Source organism: Mycteria americana, chromosome Z (genome assembly GCF_035582795.1).
Source record: "Mycteria americana isolate JAX WOST 10 ecotype Jacksonville Zoo and Gardens chromosome Z, USCA_MyAme_1.0, whole genome shotgun sequence".
NCBI lineage: Eukaryota > Metazoa > Chordata > Aves > Ciconiiformes > Ciconiidae > Mycteria > Mycteria americana.
In genome coordinates this window covers 16,851,476-16,871,828 of record NC_134396.1, presented here as the reverse complement: position 1 = coordinate 16,871,828, position 20,353 = coordinate 16,851,476, and the positions used below count along the sequence as shown (strand labels likewise).

Sequence of the window (20,353 nt, the reverse complement as noted above, 5' to 3'; positions counted from 1 at the left end):
GAGGAGCAGCATGATGAAATGCAGTTATCCAGACCGCAGATGTGTTGACTAAATCACCTGGATCAGGAGGAGTTAAACCAGCCACAAGTCTCATTACAGACATGACTGACTGTTCTCAAAAAATCACAAGGTAAGATCCCTACTAAGCAAAAGTCTGCTGAGAAGCACATCTTAATCATTGCTGTTTAGATTCCTACACATTATACAAAGCAATAGAGAAGCTTAAGCACTGAAAACAGTGAATTTTAATATGAAAATATCCATGACAATACATTGACATGTACTGTTAATGTCAGGAGGTCTGCATGAACTCCTGATCCTACTTTAAAAAAAAAAAAAAAGGGAATTTTGACATACACTTCTATACAGCCACATTTATTAACTTACTGTTTCAAAGTGACAAGCTCTCCCTGGTGGAACTATGGTAGTTTTCTCTGAAGAAAATCCCCTGCTCAGCCAGGGGATTCAGAAGCCTCTTCTGTAACTAAACAGTGATGATACATTCAATTACTGAACCCCTCGCCACCTTTCCTGTAATATTCTTGTCAGTATCAGTCCAACAAGACTCAGTTACAAAGCACTTGATTCTCTGGGGCGGATGTAGCCTAAAAAAAAAAAGAAAAAGAGAGAGAGAAAGAATTGCTTCACAGCCATTTGCTGTATCTCATCCAAATTTAGTGGAAGTGAGTTTATGACACCATTAAAACTTTGGGACATTGTTTATTTACAAAAATAACAACAACATAATAGCAGCATTTGACATTTCTTTACTTGTACCATTTCATAGTTGCTTCATTAATGCAAAAATATACTCTACCAACATGGAACAAGTTTGGTTATATGTTTATTAAACTTTGAAGACCTACTTTATTACCAGAAATATCAACCTTTGAGAAGGGAAATAATATTTTTGCTGCTTAGTGCTTAAGTTCCCCAGGTATATCTGAACCCAGACTGTGATAGGTGCTGTGTATAACAAACTAATCATAGCTCCTGTATCAGTGGGAAAAATACCAGAAAGGATCTACTGATAGACTACATGAACTGTGCATGTCAAATTACTCTCTTGATGTTGCCAGAGCAGATCACTCATTCCTTTGATTAAATTATTATGAAAATTATGTACTTATGAAGTAGCAATTCCTAAGTGGCCCACGATTTACTCATCAGTGCAGCAGCAGTTCTAAATGTTTGCACTAAGGAAGGTTTTATTGAGTAGAGCAACAGCTTCTTCTAAGAAAGCAACTTAACTGGCAGCCTCATTAATGACATCAAGGACTGAGTGAAAGGAAGATGAAGTGATTCTTTCACCATTGCTGCTAAGTCTTTCAGGTCAAAAAAGACACACGTAACCTTTTCAATGGGAGAATAATAATTTCTTTAACAAGATTAGCATGGAACATACTTTGTACACCAAAAATCTCTAGTCTTGTGTCAAATTTGGCACTAGATTAATGTAAAAAAATGTAATGAATTAAAAACAAAAGTGTAAGCCAAAACTTTCTGAAGAAAATGTATAAACAGCTAAAAATTAATTTTTGCTGTCCATGTTCTCCTGTATTGAGTTCAACAATCATAAAACTGTCATGACAATTTAAAAAAAAAAAAAATTGCCCTCTTAGATAGTAAGAGTTCACGGTTTCAGAAAGCATTGTGAAAACCGAAGTCCGTAGACAGCTTCTCATCTGTAGTATTAACTTAAACAATACAGAATCAAAGTGTTAGAGCTGTGTCTCCTCAAACTAGGCGGAAAGTACCTGCCTCCACGTATTGTCAGACAAGTTTGTTAAGCTGTTTTATATTGAAGAGAATACAGAAGAAACCCCCATACTAACATGCTCAGATTCTGCAATACGACTTTCCTACAAATGAAGCATTCTTGAATTTGAAATAAACACCACATGCATTTTTTAAAAGTTTCAAATTAAACACAATTGAAAGTGTATTTCTCTTACATTAAAAAAAAAAATCCCTTTGGTACAGTGCTTTTAGTTTTCAATATTCTTTTAATTACACTTTTCAGCATATAAAAATAAACCTAAGGTACAGGCTGAAAACTTTTTTTCTGTTTACATATTAGCAAACAAAATTAAGTTTTAGATTCTCTTTAGGTAATAACACGTAACAGTATCTACAGATTTCAACTGTCCACACTCCAGTCTCTGGTGAGAAAACTACATTTCTCTGAACTAAATGCCTACGATTTACATTACTTTAGCCATTTCCAGATCTCAGCATTTGTGTCACTAAGTCCAGTTCTCACTTTTAAAATTATGATAACACCAAAGGCAATAATCGATTGCTAAAAAACTGACAGTACCAAGTGGCAGGTGGGACCCATAATATGCCCCAGTTTGCAAATCATTGTTCAGAATTCACATCTTTAAGCTTACTTGTTTTACCATTATAATGCAATTTTCACACTAAACATTTACAAAACTAAAGATTATTTTTGTCTGTTTTGTTTTCCTCTAAGTGAATGGCTAGCAAAGTTAAAATACATGAACTCTAACCTTGTTTCCTTACAAACTAACAAAAAGACAATGATGCAGAGATGCTTCAGACCTAAAAGTAGAAGATACACACACCACTATGGCATTACTGCTTGCAACAGTCATACACGTGAATGAAAAAAATAACACAGTAATAAGGACAGGTATGAAGTATACAATAATTTGTATCATACAAAGCAGCCTTTACTTATTATGTCTTCCTTAGACCAAAAGAAAATCACAGAAATCCCTAAATCTAATGACTGTTACAAAATACCAGTACAAGCTAAGGGCAACACAGAGAAGCTACCATGTAACAAACAGATTTGCAGGTTCAAAGTAATGTCAGGTATTGCCTTAGATGTAACTGGGCCAGAAAACACTAGCAAGCAATGCAAAGCATGCTACAGACTACAGAATTTACCTTCTTTGCAGCAGAGTAAACACACTCAGGTGGCCACAGTTCATTTCAGAATCCAAGCTGTGCATGGGTTGCTGCTGTTAGCCAGCTAATGTAAAGCTAGTTCAGAGGTATCTAACTGAAACTGCCATCAAAAATATTAGCAGCTGACTAATGAGTAGGCAGAACCCACACCTCACCAATTTCTCAGGTATTCTTCAGATGTTTCTAGTTTCCAACTGAAGTGCTTTTTTCCCCTCTTAGTTCTAATTCTGAAATATGAAAAACAATATTCTTTACATACCATACTACTATCAATGTTTGCAAACAAAATTTCATCCCTCACACCTGTGTAAACCTCTTCACTTCAATGAATTTATCTAAGTCACAGCCACCTCTGTTTTGAGCTTGGAATCCTGTTTCATCCACCAGCAGCTGTCTTCTCCTACCTTCTTTCAAAATCCTAAGAAAAATCCTATCTGTTATGCAGAAACACTGCTGTGAAATAACTGTGGTCACTAACGGAAGCTTACGTGCACGTGCTTCACGTGGTCTTAGCAAAATGGCACCGTATCATCACTTTTCTGAGCAATTACGAGTCACAACATTTTCAAATAAAGGCTGACTCAAATGAAGTTACATTTAGAACAATACAGCTATCATGAACTACACTGCTCTCAAAACCTCCACTCAGTTTAATCTCATTTATAAAGTGCAAAACCAAACAATCCAGACATGGCAGCTCAGCATGCAAACTTGTTAACGATGAAGGCAATGGACTTCCAGTGGAAGCTGGACCCATTTAATGGATGATGCACACAATCCTGTCGGAGCAAGCAGGAGCTTCATTACTGTGCTACACTGCTGGTTTAAAACTGAGCTACCCTCTGCAGAGACAGGCATTTTACAGAATAATAGTTCTCTAGTAGTGGCTTTTTAGGAAGAGGGGAACTGTAAAACACCTAATACAAAAAGAACTTAACTACCTCACAGATCTGCACAGTATTTACAAAGCAAAACCAGAAAATACAGCATTTGTAAGAAAATATGACTTGAAGTGGGGAGGAAATGTGTGTGTTTGGTGGTTGGTTGTTTGGGGGTTTTTTTTGCCTTTTTTTTTTTAAAAAAACCAAACAACTTTTTGTAAGGGAACCATTAATTCAGATAGAATATAACAATGTGCTGCATGTGGACTTACACATGTGATAAGTTAGCTAGTAAGGCTGCCATCCTTAACTATTAATTTCCAAAGGCATGTTTCTTAGCTAACTGTACACAATCCTTTACATAGTCTGTAACTGATATATAATAGAGCTATGCAATTTCAGGATAACAAAACTCAAGAAATCAAACCAGTATCAGCTGAAACATGATACTCTGCAAGAATTCTAATTCCTCCCAAAGGAGAAACTTAGCTTTTCAAAGATATTATAAATAATACATGTATATTTTCACTGGTATCCATGTTTCAAATCAAAGAAGCTGCGTGAATAAGAACAGATCAACTAAAAATATTCCTTTAATAAATATGTACCAGCAGAAACTTCCCTCTAAAATACTTAATTTTATTAGTGAAATGGTACCAAAGATAACAAGTATACAAACAATCTCTTTGCTCTATGCTACTTACACATCATAAATAAGACAGCTGTTGTTGCAAGACACAATCCTTCACAGTCTTTCTGTAAGCATACAGATTTGTCATTCTTTTATCAGAATAAGCTGTTTACCAGCCAACAGCATGTGGCTTAAACATCACAAAAATGACTGTCTATACTTTACATGGTAAAGCATTTTCTATAGTCTTAAGTGTACACAGTGGCAAGAACATTAAATCCTATCGAAAATGAAGAGTGATTAAGCAGCTTCACAATCAAACTGGGTTTCATTACCTTAGGAATTGGGCAAATTTTTTATTCCCTGTAATATGCTTTCTTTTTTTTTTTTTTTTTTTCTGGAAGAATTAACTTTGCAAAGGAAAAGAAAAACAAATCGAAAGCAAATAGTTAATATGCTATTAAGTTTTTTTATTTTTAACTGAAAGTAATAACTCTTCCCATGAGGTAAGGCAATTAAGTCATTTGATTGTATTAAGTTGTATTAAAAATAATCTACTTGATTTTACGTATAAGTAAGTTTTAAAGGTATGACTCTGAAGAAATCTCATGTAACAAATTAAATTAGTTCAGAGAACACAAGCCATGTTTTACCTTGACAAAAATATTTGCTTTGTCATTCTCTTCTTACATGCTTTCTCCCCCAAAGAATGAAAAAAGAATCTCTACCATATAACTCCTGTGTAAATTAATTTTTTTTCCCCCAAATTATTTATCCCCCCTTCTTTGCATACAATTGCTTTTATATCACCCAACAGGTATCAGAGAAGACAAAGGAGAGGTAACAATTAAGGCCATCCAAATGTAGATTAAATGTCTAAAGGGCTGTCTTTGATGCAGGTGATCAGAAAATGCTTTGATTCAGCTACTGCTTTTGTACAGTGGTGGTCCCCAAACTGCATCTTTGCTTTCATCTATAAATCTCTTCTAAAAATAAAAAAAAAAAAAGTAAGAATGGAGCTTCAGTATTTAACAAGCAAATCAAACAACCGTTCTGACAAATCACTTGCATTCTTGTCTACAGAATGGTGCTGACAAAATAGCAATAGAGATCATGTAAGATTTAGCTGAAAATGAGTAATAGCACATATACATTTCTAGAAAATACCACATTTTAAGAAGGCACTAAAGCTTCTGCTTGTGCTCCCAAATTTTTTTAAACAAATGAGAAAAATTTATTTTCTGAATGGCACCTGTACTAGTTGCAGCTGAACAGACACACTGCAGTACGGCTCAAAACAAAGCTGTAAGTTCTGATAATACCATACAGATGTGCTCACTTCTGGAAAGACAAAAGAAAACAACAAAACAAACAACCCCGAAATAACCCACTAAGCTAACCTATTCTCTATAACATGGCAATGTTCTTTTTAGGAACAGAAAAGTAGCATGCATTGTTCAAATACTTTAAAAGAAATATTAATTTTAGGGATATTAGTAAGAAATTCTTTTAAATAAAAAAACCCAAGAATCTCAAGCAGTGAGCAAACAAAAACATACTAGTCAGTGGGTATTTAACATAGGAACTGTGAAACTGTGTTTATGTTTAAAAATCCTTTCCCTACAGTTGTCATTTACAACAAAATAAAGTGTGTATATTTATGCACCATTTCCAAGCACATCAAACAGTACACATTGAAGTTTTTGTGGATTTTTAAAAGGTAAAACAATACAAAATTCATCAACAAGCAGTATTTTAAACAACCTTCAATGCATATCTTCAGCTTTTTTTTGGGTAGTACAGGTTTACATCTTTCAGTTCCTACTTATTTGTAACAGCTTATAGCAAAACTTAACATAAATCATTTTACAAATAAGTACAGCCATCATGGAAATGCATGGATTTTCAGAGATGAATAGTTCTGATGGCATCTGCCTTTTCATGGTATGACTACTGGTCCGTGCTTTCTTGCTTTACAGCAAGAAGACAACAAAGCTATCACAAGAATTGGAAGAGCTACTAGTACTATCAACACGTTCAGGTTGATTGCTTTGACATTTTCTTCCTCATTCTGGGAAATAAAAAGCTTTGGGTTTCGTTCCTTAGTTGAATCAGAGGTCCGTTCTTTGCTTTAAACCTCTTCCATTTTAATTGAGAGGTTTTCTTCATTTGGTTGACAGTTCCCATTCTGTTGTAGTTTGACTTCATCTGTCCTTTGTGTATCTCTGTTGTCTACTTCCTTGTCAGTTTCTGAATTCTGATCCTCTTTAGTGTGATCTTTGTCCTACCAAAGATAAAATTATTTTACAAAAAAATCATATTCTTAGCATTATAGGATATGACTTCCAACCAACTCTTGGTATTTTTGTTGTCTCAATTCTACATGCCTATCTTGTCTCAGCAATTTTTAGAATAGAGGTATCAGCGTCTTTTCCTTTAAAAAAAAAAAAAGGCTTTCTTTTCAATTAGCTGAAGTTAGGCACTCATAACAACCCGTCATCCAAGAAATTGTTGCCATAAAGTGATCTGTCTTTATCATTAATATCCAGAAAAAACAGAACAAGCAGCATCATGAAACCTATGAGAAACAGCTCCAGAAATTAAGATTGCACTGTATTTTCTAAATAAAATAGGATTAAATTTTTTCTTTCGTATTTTTTGTCAGGTATCTGATTTTAAGGGAGATGTCGGGTAAGATAATTACTTAAGCATGTGGACAGAGTCACCTAAACCAGCTGTTTTGTAACAGTTGAGTAATTCTGAGTACAACAAACTACTCTTTAAAGGCATGCTGCTTTTCAAATTCTAATATTAAACAATTTGAAGATGTTTCTTTTCTTAATTACACCACCCTCTATTTTGCAGGGGAAAATCCCATACCACTCTTCCCCAACTCTTCAACTTTACTCCTGTAGAGTCCAATACGCAGACCAAGACCAAAGCAACCAGGGAGAGGCTGAACTGCAGAGTTCATAAGTAATCTTTTCAGCTTGACAGCCAAGCTGTCCCTGAACACTGCTCCTTAGTAACACAGTCTGCTTCCTCCCCGCTCATACAGATAGGCAGCCAGCCACATCCTAATATATGGCACAGAACAGGAAAGAGAAACCAAAACAAGTGTGTCCATAACCTATTCACACAAGCTCCTATAGGTCCAGTAAAGTTCAAACACAGAGACTTATCAAGCCGGCCCACTAACACCAGCTGTAGGTCTCCAACTGGCAAAAGTTAAACCCAAATGGTAATAATTTGGTATGGAAAACAAGAGGAAAAGAAGGGAGGAGGAAAGGAAAGAAAAAGAAGGGAGAGAATTTCAGTAATGGCTCCACTACCACCACTTTGCTCCGCTTATCACTTGGTCACACAGCTTACCTTCAAAGTAGTGGTGCTTTTGTCAGATTTGTCCTTCCCCTCTTTTTCTTTACTGCTTTTTTTCTTGGAGGTGGAACGTTCTCTTTCTCTTCTTTCATTATTTGTATCTCTTTCTCTTTTTTTTTCTTTCTTGTTTCTATTTAAGAAAATTTTTAGTCAAATCAGAATTTGATCTAACAGCAACAACCTTCAAACTGTTTCACTGTAAACTAAACTCTCATCTGTGGGTTTTCAAGAAAAACCCCAAAACGTAACAAAAACCCCTTCATAAAGGCAAGGGGATTTTTTGACTGAAGATAGCTAAGGAATGCATGTGTTCAGTACGCATGGTATTTGCAAAGAGAAAACCAAATTAATCTGTATCCGATTAAGGGTTTTTATTGATTCGAAGCAAATTTGCATTCTTGACAGATTTGAAACTCTCTAGTTGAAAGCATAACAAAGCTCAAATCCATGAAGGTCTTCGTTTTGTTCTTGTTTTAAACTAAAACTGAATCATACTGACCATCTGAAATCATCTGAGATGATTAGTGCAAAGGCAGTAAAACAATGAAAATACTATAAATTCTCCCTCCTTTATGGCTCATCAACTTTTATGTTTACATTAAACTAACCTTCTCGGAGAAGGAGTTCGTGAAGACTTTCTTTTTGTTGTTTTGGATGTTTTGGGAGACTTTGAGGGACTTCTACTCTTCCTTTTACGCCTTTCTCTACAGGACCAAGAAATTCAAGATCATCAAAGAATAAAAATAAGAAACTCAGGAAGCGGATAAAAACAGAAAGCTCTTAAAATGATCTGACACAACTAAGTAAATATCCCTGAATTTAACATTATATATCACCAACAATACATGAACTGTAACAAAGCAAAAAAAAAGTTTTGTATGTTTCAGTTTGGTGGGAAAGGGGAGGCTGGAACTGGGAAAAAAAAAGGTTGTGCCCTTTCAGATTTTAGTTTTTTATTTACCCTCACATGCTTGTACTTATACCTGGTAACAACGGAAACTGAATTCACTAATCCGGTATTAAGAAAGAGTTTCGTCAGTCAGGAAAAGAATCCAATTGAATGAAGAGCCACATTAAGACAAAAGGCATAACTTGAGCAATACGAACTTCAAAACGTAACATTACAACATGAAGATCACTGTAATTTCAGTTCAGCCTGACTGAAGTTTAATTCCTAAATACATGAGCTAGCATTCCTATTGGTTTAGAAGCAAACAGTGCAAAATGAAGCTAAAGCTGTTGTCAAAATCTGAATAAGTTAATATCTATTGTTTTCCTAGCAGTCCTTGCTCAGCCAACAGAATGTTATCATTCTGTAACACACTGAAGAGCTCGTACTATTTTAGAAAACAGCTGGTTTACATAGATATATGGAATTTGCTGAAGTTGCTATTATGGAGTCTGATCTTGAATAGAACAAAACATTAACTGGTTGCAAACATACTGAGGCACATGTTAAAATAAGGCAAAAACTGAGCCAGTAAAGCTTCATTCAACATAAACGTAGAACCTATCTCTGTCAAAGTAAGATGATTTTTTCCTATCACCTCTTCATAGAGCAGGAAAAGCAGACAGGAAGAACTATCAAGGAAAAACAGGGAAGTTAAAAACTAATTGAGACGGCACTTCAAGATATGGCAAAAAAGCTAAACTTATGCATACCAGCTTTTGCAATTCACACCATTAGGTGTGAATATTTGTATCTTCAATATTTAGAAAGGCCAAGAAATCAACAGTTACTAGATAAATTAAAAAAGAACAAATTAAGATATGCCTAATATCACTATCTGGATTGATAGTCTGACAATATCATCTACTGTGACCTCCTGAAGCTGAACAGGACAAAATTTCCGAACTATTTTGTTCAGCAACGTCTTAAGTTTGATTCGACCTTTGGTAAAAAAAAAAATATAAAGTGGCCTCAAAATCATGGAGAAAATAACACAATCACTGATCAGCTGTTCATTAGTTAACATGCAACTCATTTGGAACATCTTCACATTTATGATCACCTTTTTTCAAATGAGGATACTGGAAATTGATATATTATTCTGACAGTGCTCCCACCTGGGCTACGCAGAGTACATCCCCACTTTATTCTGCTTTCCAGCATACATATCTGTGAGTAACCAAGTGCCTCAGTAATTCTGTTCAAACTGTAAACTGTTTATTTATTAAATCTAATTTTCAGTTTCTGCTTTTCATATTTCAAGTTGAAGAACTACAGCTGTGTCTGACAGTATTTGTTCCCATCTCTATTACATTTGTCTATACAAAGATTTTTGTGCACCTGTTTTTTTAATGCTCTTAAGCAATACTAATACAGCAAAACTTAAGAAAAAACAAGTCTGAATACTTTGATAGTGATCCTGCGTCTCTTAATCATATACAGAACTAATATTCCGTACCTATCTCCTCTGCTAGCCTGTAGATGTTTGTTGGAAAAGGAGCCAGATCCTCCTGTTCCTCTGGTCTGTGTCTCTTCCTTCAGCTAGGAATCACACATAGCCATCTGATTTCTAGTACTTGCATGCTGTCTGTCAGTAAAGCAAGGTCAGATGCCACCTACTTCTTAGAAGGTCCTGTGTGTCCTATTCCACCTTCACCTCTTCTCCAAAAAGACAACTATTTGTCCAATATTTTACACTCATCAGGTAAACAATCAGCAGTCCCAACTCAGTGCTGCACTGTAAATCCAGGCAGCTGAAATGCCAGGAATTGGATTGGATTGGATTGAATTGGATAATCTTCTCCAGAAAGGTTTGTAACCATTTCAACTAGGCAACGTCAATCACCAAAGTAAACAGATACCCCTAAGTGCAAGCTAACTGGGACTCTGTAGCCCAACCTATTCACAATTAGTTTTCAGAGAATAACAGAATTACTGAGGTTGGAAGACCCCTCTGGAGACCACCTAGTTCAACCTCTCCCTCCCCCACCTTAAAATAGGGTCAACTAGAGCAGGTTACTCAGGGCCACATCCAGTCAGGTTTTTAGTATCTCCACGGATGGAGACTCCACAATCCCTAAAGGTAACTGGTTCCAGTTTGCCCAGAAAAAAGATAATTTAAACATCAGAAAAAAGCCTTTATTTCCCATATGTCAGTACGTGCCTACTGCCTCTTAGCCTGTCACTGGCACCCACCGAGAAGTCTGGCTCTGTCTTCTTCACACTCTCCCATCAGGTGTTCGCGCGCCTTAATAAGATGCCCCCTCAGCCTTCTCTTCTCCAGGCTAAACAATCCCACCTCCTTCAGTCTCTCCTTGTATGACAGATGCTCCAAGCCCTTTACCAGTTTTTGTGGCCCTTCACTGGACTCACTCCAGTATGTCTGTGTGCCTCTTGTAATGGGGAACTCAGAACTGGACACAGGATTCCAGATGTGGCCTCACCAGTGCTGAGGAGAGGGAGGGAATCACCTTCCTTGACCTGCTCACAACACTCTGCCTAACACAGCTCAGCATACTGCTGGCCTTCTTGGCTGCAAGGACCTCCAGGGCCTTTTCTGCCAGCCAGCATTCCAGCCAGTCAGCCCCCATGCTGTAATGGTGCAATGAAGTTATTCCTGCCTGGGTGCAGGACTTGGCCCTTCTCTTTGTTCAACTCCATGAGATGCCTGTCAGCCCATTTTTCTTGTCTGTCGAGGTTTCTCTGAATGGCAGCACACTCCTCTGGTGTACCAGCCTCTACCCCCTGTTCTGTATTGCCTGCAAACTTGCTGAGGGTACACTCTGTCCCACTGTCTAGGCCATTGATGACGATGTTCAACAATATTGGCCCTAGTATTGATACTCTAAGGATAATGCTGTATCTGAAGAAAGAATTGTAAATCCATATAAAAAAGTGTATTTCTCTCATCCTCCATTTTCAAAAGAACATTGTCCTTGTTTACTAACATCCGATAAAAAAAATTAACTTCCTATCAAAGTAGGGTTTTGTACCGTGAATCCACTAGAAGAGATGTGCTGATTTTCACTAGAATTCTTTGCCCAAGTACACGGCATTTGAGCCTTCCATGGCACTTTCTTAAATAGCAAGATTCTTAAAAGAGAGCATTAACTGTTGCAAACTGTTGCAAACTGTTGCAAAGTATGAATTTTTGGTAACATCCAGCTAACTACACTTGCTATTTGACATTAGGAACTCAGTCTTCCACCAAGGTTCTTGCATAAGCTACGCATTGTCAAAATCTTAAATCTTTTTTCTACACTTACCTAATTCAACGCTCCTGAGGCCTACAGACAGAAATGTTATGTTTTCAAAGCTGGCAAAACTACCTCTACTCTGTGTAGGTCTTAAACGCATGAAATGATGTTAAAAAAGCATTAAAATAGGAAGCTGCATATGCTTAAAGAAGCCACAGTATTTTGCCCATAAACCTCCAAAACAACATGGACATTTTGTGTAAAGCAAATAGAATGTTCAGAAACCATTACACCCTTTTCTGCCTTGTATGAACCATGAAATCCTGAATTTTGAGGACTGTGGGAATTTTGCTTTTGTCCGGTGAAATGTTTATAATATGTAGAACTTTTCCCAATTCATCCAGCATTTCATTCTCTCAAGGTAACAGATAAAATTTGGTATCTAAATTTGACATGTGATATTACTGAACTACCTAATTCCTGTGCTATTCAGAAAGGACTTTTTCCACCAAAGCTTCTGAACTTAAGTTAGCTGCAACACTTTCACAATATGCCTGAGTTAGTCCACTTACAGAGCTTAGAATCAACCTCACAGCCTCCTTTTGCTGTACTGAATTTATTCAGACTTCCACCCAGTTTAGCCTCCCTCAGTGGCAAAAACAGCAGCTACATTCAAATGTCTTCCTGTTTACTATCAGCATCGTTAAAGAATGTTACTTTTCACTTGTACCTGGCCATGTAACCAGCTAAACAAGGTATCCTTGTCTTCCAACCGAGATACATCCACCTTCCAAATGGCTAGCCAGCCAAGTGACATGCTTGCTTCCTGCTGTTCAGCCATCCAGCTAAAGAGTGGCAAGTACTATCACTCAACTGTTCATAAGATCTACAGACCAACACTGTACAGTATGTAAGTAACCAAGGACCTATGTAACAGTGACTCAAACTTTCATCAGGACAAAGATGATGTGTGATGTCACTTTATCAAAGCTTTTGGATGGCTCCAACGCAGAGAAATGGCACAAGAATTATCTACTCACTGTCCTCAAGGACTATACTATATGGTTATGTGAAAGGCAAGCACCAGCAGCCCAACAAGAAACTATGATCTATCAGGCATCATGCAGAGCTCTTTGTAATAGATTTTACTTTCTAGGAAAATCTACAAAACAAAACCAATACAAATTTAATTAGTAAGAGACATAGTGATATTGATACATAAAAACTAGGATGGTGCCTCACTGAACTGACAAGTCAAAAAAAGCATGAAAAAATTCTAAACAAACCTGCTGGAGCTACGAGATCTTCTTGAAGAACTATAGCTTCTTGGGGGTGTTCTGGATCTCTTCTCTTTCTTCTTCTTATCATCCTTCTCTTTTTCTCTTTCTCGCTCCTTCTCCTTATCCCCATCCTTTTCCTTTTCTTTGTCTCTGTCCTTCTCTTTGTCCTTATCTCCCTCCTTGTCCTTAATCTTCTCTCTGTCCTTCTCTCCCTCTTTCTCAGTATCTTCTTTTTCCTTGTTCTGGTCTACCTCTTCCCTGTCTTTTTCCTTCTCCTTTTCCCTGTCCTTGTCCCTGTCCCTATCTTTGTCCTTATCCTTGTCCCTGTCCTTATCCCTGTCTTTGTCTCTGACTCTCTCTCGATCTTTGTTTCGCTCTTTATCTCTCTCTCTGTTTCTCTCTTTATCTCGCTCTCTTTCCCTGTCTTTGTCTCTGTCTCGGTCTCTCTCCTTCTCCTTGTCTCGGTCTCTCTCCTTCTCCTTTTCTTTGGCCTTTTCTTTTTCCTTGACCTTTTCTTTGTCTCTTTTCTTGTCCCTGTGAAAAGCCAAACACAAACCCATTAATTCATCTTTGAACTTTCCAATTAAAATTACAAATAGCATACATTAATTTAGCATACATTAATTGCTCAAGATAAAGTATGCGTCTCTGTTGAAAAATAGTAATCAGTCAATATTTTCATTTTTCACCCCTGTTCACCATGAGGGAAAGGTTATATAGCTAGGAAAAAATTGAAAACCAAATTGGGGAAGGGGAAGCCAAAATCAAATCAAACTGTGATCTCCAGAGTGATGTTATTACACTTTGAGAGAATATGTCCCTTCACCTCACAGTTATGTTGTTATACATACATAAATTTTCTACGTTTTGTCAGGAGTGAGACAAACTCTACAATCCGTAAATCTACTCTTTACTAAAAGTGAGTCCACATAAAATGGTCTGCAGATTAACCACCTCCACATGAATAATGACAGCTGACTGACAGAAGTCTTTATTCTAAGTGTTCTCTCACACAGATATCCTGGAACTGCTTGTAAGCCCAACAATTAATACACAGAAATAAAAAAACGGGGATAAAATTTCACCAAACAAATTCCCTCAAAAGGCAAATGTAAGGTCAAAACTCAATCAAGACAATTCAATCATCTGTAATGTCATTAGGAATTTGAAAATTATTGAAAAATTGTTAATACAGTAAAAACAGAAGCAAGGATAACAGAACAAGTCAGCTTCTCTGGGACAGGCAGAATGATACATGTTCATAAAAAGAACAGTGAGGAAAATTCCAACTGATGTTCTAGTTGTCAAGCCAAACAAAAATTCATTAGGTCACAGCTTTGGCTGGAAGGCTACATTTTGGTATAGGATTATTTGGAAGTGCAAGACTCCATCTTTCCTTTCTAGCAGAGAAACACATGACTCCTAGACCTGCCTCTACCACATATGAAAATGAACAACTATTCAGAGAGAAACAGGAGAAAGCACAAGAGGAGAAGTAGATTAACAGGCCTTTACATGTCCAAGAGAACCAGACTGACAGAAGTTGCTGTGTCTATTGGTATTGGTACCTATTCTAGGATTTTTAAAGATTCTCAAAGAGACTTCTTCACACATGAAAGGTCCTAAGCACAGCCCCCACCTTTCTTCAACAGAAGAAGTGTTTGGCTGTATCTTCTTCTCAACTGCTAATAAATAGTAGGCTGTTGTATGCTCTGTGACCTGACAGCTTTGGTTCCCCTCAGGTTTTGGCAAATATTTCTTTAGAAGTCTCAGAGAAGGAATGTAAGCTTATACAGATGAAACAGCACGCAATCCCTGCAATAGCAAAGAGTCTCACAATGACCCAAGAAGTGCCTTCCAGTTAATTTATCACAGAGATTTCATTTGACTTGCCCCTTCCACTGAGCAGATATCTCAAGAAGCTCCAGACAACAGCAACAGAGAATCAAAAGGATCCATCAATAAAGCCCAGCTAGCTATATAGCCTATTCCTGTTTCCACTGAGGTCCACAGATCTGCAGTTCTTTCCCACAAAAATTCTTCCCTCAAAAAAAAAGAGGCAACTGCACAACCTAAATATGAAGCTTCCTTTAAATGAATCAGGGAAATTACAGAGATGAAACAGAAAGAAAAGTACTGAGACTTCTATTCATGAAGCTACTTTCACAGGCACTTCTGTTTTGTGAATATTCACTGCTTCATCCCTCAGAAAATTATGTTATTATCTTGTTGGAATTTTACAGTTCAATAATTAGACGATCAGACTTAAAAATTAATAGACTAGGTAAAACATAGGTATATTAGATCCTGAAATGCAAATACATTGTATAACAGATACATGCATTTGTGCCCACAGCAGTGTATGGCCAATATGAGATAGCCAAAGGCAAAAACAAAAGCTCATGCACAAAAACTTTATACATGTTCTGAGAATGCAGGATCAAGTTCAGCCTGAATCCAACCTTCTTGACAGATACAGATCAAACAACAATCATCCACTTTTTTGTGCGTTGCACAGGCTACACAGAACATTCCTAATCTATTGGTTAAAGTCGGGCAATTAAAGTTACCTATTTTCGGTCAGCTTGCACGTTGGTATAAATGTAGCCTAGACTATCAAAGTTTAGGTACCCTGGTGCGGTGGTTCAACCCCCACACGCACCATATGAACTACTATGAAGAAAATTAACTCTATCCCAGCCAAAACCTGTACACTCAGCATTAAAATTTACTTTCTATTCTTTTGTCCCACAGACAAAGCCTAGGGACAGGCTAAAGCACTAAGAGATTCCACGCTTTATCATCACCTAAAAGGTTTGTAGATTTTTTTCAAAAACAATGTTTTTGAAAACTGTGTGCTAAGAAGAACAGTATCATTTCTTAGGAACGGAACTCACCGAGAACGAGAACGACTTCTTGATTTCCGCCTTTCCCTAGATCTAGACCGTTTTTTCAGTGGACTTCTGGATCTGCGTCTGTCCTTGTGTCTTGAGAGTGATCTGTTGCCAGATCTACTTCTATACGAACAATGCCAGAAGAAAAATACTTTAATACTGAAACATCATAAAAATTAGGTCAACCAACAAAGGAAAAAAAAAACATAAAACTTGCCTCACTACATAAAATTATATGAAGAGTTACACCTCAGTTATATACTGCCTACCAACATTTTTGCAAATATGGATACTTTGTGCTTCACCAGGTGCACATGCCCTCCTTTGAAACAACGCACCATTTAAGTAATACCCATGTTTCATAATAACCTCCATGAACATTCTGGAAAATATAAATTCATATCATATTAGGATAGCTGTCCTTAGCAAATTACAGTGCATAAAATCTACTGTAGACAATTTCTAGCAGCTTGTAAAAATAATTAGTTACATTTTGTTTCTTTTCCAGGCCCAGTCACTTATTGCAGTCTTGATCACTGAAGAAAGATGGCTTCAACTGGTCTCTTTCTGCTTTGTGCTCCAGCCTTACAATTTAAATGAACTTTGAAAAACCAAACCAAAACAAACAAAAAACCCCCCACTATCTGTGATTCAGCATTTAGACAAGTTACCTCATCAGTTGAAAGGATTTGTTAGCATGGATTTTAATTATAAGAATTCTCAAGGAAAGGAATTGTAATTTACCACATGATAAATAAGGACTGCAAACAATGTGCAGATACTCTGATAAAAATACAGTTAAAGTCTTCTGATAAACATATATAGTATAGTCACAGATTTGATGAAGAAAATAAGACTTTTAAAAATTACTATATTCTTTTTTTCCAAAATATTCCCTATTTTTGGAAGATCATACTCCCTAGGAAAGAAAAACTAAAAAGCTGAATTTGAACATTGTTTCAAAAAACCACATAATTGGGTATTTTGCCTGAGAGGTTAAGGTACCATGAAGTTTAACTTACCAAAGACAGAAAGGCCATGTATATTACTCAATAAATCCTGAAGAACAGGCAGGTACAAAAAATACCAGCTCCACCTGTCTTCTGCAGCTCAAGACACACAGAGTAATATATACCAAGAGGAGAGGAGAGGCAACCATTTTTTACCTACACCTTTGCTCTGCTTACCAGTGCAGAAATACAAACCAACTACAGGGCAAATTAATTACAACTGAGTCAAAATAAGACAGTGAATAACTTTTATATTGTAGAGATGAAAACGATTTAAGTGTTTTATAAAACAGTAAAACAGGGAAGTGGTAAGGATAGTTTATTCTTAGGGATGAAGTTGCCTCAACAGGTCAGACTGGCCTTTTTTCAGCGTGTTCTCAAAACTGACAGTAGCAGTGGTAAATCATTTAAAAAACAAAACAAAACAAAACAAAATATAACCATCAACAGTTGTTTAAAGCACAAGTTTTCCACAAATAAAAAAAGCAAGTTTATCTTCTAAAAATCAGTTTGGTTTGTGTCAATAGAAAATAGTACTGAGAGTATTGCAGTGTTATACAAAACAAAGATTGTTTTTCAGTTATGTCCTGAGTTAGAGAAATAGCAGAGAAGTAAGCAATAAGGAAGTGACCAAATGATTCTTCTTGCATTAAAAAGGTACCTAATATTTTGATGTCATTAGATAACATGTACTGTGGTGTCTCCCTACTGCAAAACTGAAGCCTGCACTTATATCTTATTTGTTTGGTAGTATAATTGATGATAACTCCCTCTGGCCAGCTTTTCTGCATCTAAAAGAATTCTAGTTGCCTTGTTAAAAGACAATGCATGAAAGGATGCAACAGAGCTGTTGCTGCAGCACTGACAACACTTACCTTTTTAAAGTGTAAGCTATCAAATACATTCTGAATTTCTATTTTTTTAGTACTTAATGTAGCCAAATATCTTCAGAATGATTACACAAATGCTCAGAAGACATTCCTGACACTGAAAGAATCTCAATCATTTCAGGAAGCGTTTGTAAGTCTCACATAGCAAGACTGTCTCATTCTTGGAAAAAATCTCAATGGGTATACTTTAAGGGTGATCTAGTAATTTTATTTCCTCCCATATTCCAAAGCCTGTTTCAGAGCTGAACAAATTTAGCAAAGCAAACAAAATCTGAAGAACAAAAAACTGCCCCTTAAGCCTTTTTCTTCTGCTTTTAAAAACCATAGCTTTACATTTACAGTACAGTAAATAAAAATACTGCATTTGTTAACTTTATGTTTAGAAGTTCAGGACATCAGGAACTTTGTACTAGCAAACCCAGCCAGCCTATCTGCTCAGGGTGTTAACAATAAACTACATGTTCAATCCAAAAAATACAGGTAACTATTTCTTTTTAAAATACAGGGCACAAAATGTACCATGAAACCATAGAAATAGTTATGCCAGATGGCATAAAAAGTGCTTTCTAGTGTGTTTTAACTGAAAGTAATCCTGAAAACATTTAGCATTTAGAGGGAAAGAGTACCTGCTCAGAGACAAAGCTCCTGGTTACTCTGATCTGCTCAGTGTAAGTTAGTAATCTTCTCTATGAGGATACTTGTCTTATAACTCAGTAAGAAATCTCAGTAACCACCATCACTCAAAAAAACCCAGTATGATCCCTTAGACCAAAATAAAACCCATACCTACCTGTGTTTTGAGTGTGATCTTTTCCTTCTAGATCGGGATTTTGAGCTAGACCTGGATTCTGAACGAGAATGGGAACGAGATCGACCGCCTTTTCTTTCACTGCTCTTTCCAGACTCTGAGAGGAAAAAACCACTTTGCAGTGTAAGCTCAGAACATTTAAAGATCCCAGTTAACAATCTGGCACAAGTGGAATGTACCACATATAGTGCAAGGGGCCTACTCTTTGCACATCTTCCTTCTTTGCAAATATCCTTCAGAAACATCCAAGAAAGTCATTGCATATACTCGTTGAGTGCAGCCATCCTGCAGCAGTACACATAAACCAGATAATTATAAACAGCTAGCTCTATTAGGAATGGGATTTATGTTGCTGCCACAATGCACAAGATCACAACATGTTCTCCTCTTGGTCTATTATTTAATATAATTACTTTATTTTTTTTAAAATAACCTGAGAAGAATAGAGTAAATTTAGAGGGCACAATTTTGAAAACAAGCATAAAATGTAAATAATAATTACTACTTTCTATACTTTTAGATATTTCAACCACTGTACAAATATTGAAGTTTTATTCCTCAAACTTTGTTTTGCGGGAGGAAGGGATGGAGAGAACAGGGTGAAAAGTTTGATCCAAAGGCCAGGAAGTCAACAGAAACCTTAACAGTGACCTCACCAGACTTTGGTTCAGACTCTAAAAGATTGTTATTCTGCTGCTTAACATTGAGGAAATGTTAGAACTACTTTTCTTCCAACCCTAAAAAACAACAGAAAATACTCATCCACCCCGCCCCCAAAAACCTCCTCAAGACTCTGCACTATCTAACCTACGTAAGACAGTGTCTGGGTTTGTTAATAAGAAGAATGACAAAACCTCGCTGAGTAAAAGAAAAAGGAGGATCTCAACTGCAAGTTTAACCAGTTGAACATTTTTTTATGCTGTGGTTTTGCAATCAGTTTAAGTCAGCATAAATCAGCACTGAAATGTCTGTCTAACCTCTCAACCCACCAACACCTTCCTCCTTGACCTGGCATCTCAGTGTTAATAGGGATCAGGGAACCAATCTGGATGAAAAAAAGTCCTTTACGATATGTTAAGTTTTATCCCAGATTCATTCTCTGATCCCATTTGCTATGAGGATGCACACAGTCTTGAGCCAGCATGAAGAGCACAGCACAGGGACAAAACTAACCTGCTGCAAATAAGGAAAGCATAATATTACTGCTTTCAGAACCATGCTAGCTCCCTCTGATCATGAAACTATGGCATTAATGGGTGCTACAGGAGAACAAAACAAAATATAAAGCATTTTCCTTTAAAAGTCTGTAAGTGCTTTGAACTTAAAAAGCACCAACATTAAGTATTAATCTAGTATTAACTTTGTATTTTTTAAAACATTCAGTGAGCATGTATCTGAAAATAAGACATGATGAAATAAAAATTCAGCTTCATTCCACTGCTTTGTTGCATGAACACAATTTTGATTATTTTCTTTTTTCTCCAACACACATTGTTCA

General features: G+C 36.6%; 1 protein-coding gene across 6 annotated transcripts in view; it reads right to left on the bottom strand.

Annotated features, from left to right (window-relative positions):
* Positions 1-361: 361 nt before the first annotated feature.
* The window catches only part of SREK1 (splicing regulatory glutamic acid and lysine rich protein 1), a 42,645-nt gene continuing 22,653 nt past the window's right edge, over positions 362-20,353 (bottom strand). For 4 of the 6 annotated variants that reach the window (XM_075488478.1, XM_075488481.1, XM_075488482.1 and 1 more), the window contains 6 exons: positions 18,838-18,952; positions 16,151-16,270; positions 13,260-13,787; positions 8,436-8,531; positions 7,822-7,957; positions 1,987-6,733 (listed from right to left, as the gene is read on the bottom strand). In XM_075488478.1, coding sequence (XP_075344593.1) covers positions 6,581-6,733; positions 7,822-7,957; positions 8,436-8,531; positions 13,260-13,787; positions 16,151-16,270; positions 18,838-18,952 — 1,148 coding nt within the window. In that variant the 3' untranslated portion in view covers positions 1,987-6,580. Of the gene's footprint in view, positions 606-1,986; positions 6,734-7,821; positions 7,958-8,435; positions 8,532-13,259; positions 13,788-16,150; positions 16,271-18,837; positions 18,953-20,353 lie in introns of those variants that run through there. The other 2 variants (XM_075488480.1, XM_075488479.1) reach the window with 2 other exon arrangements.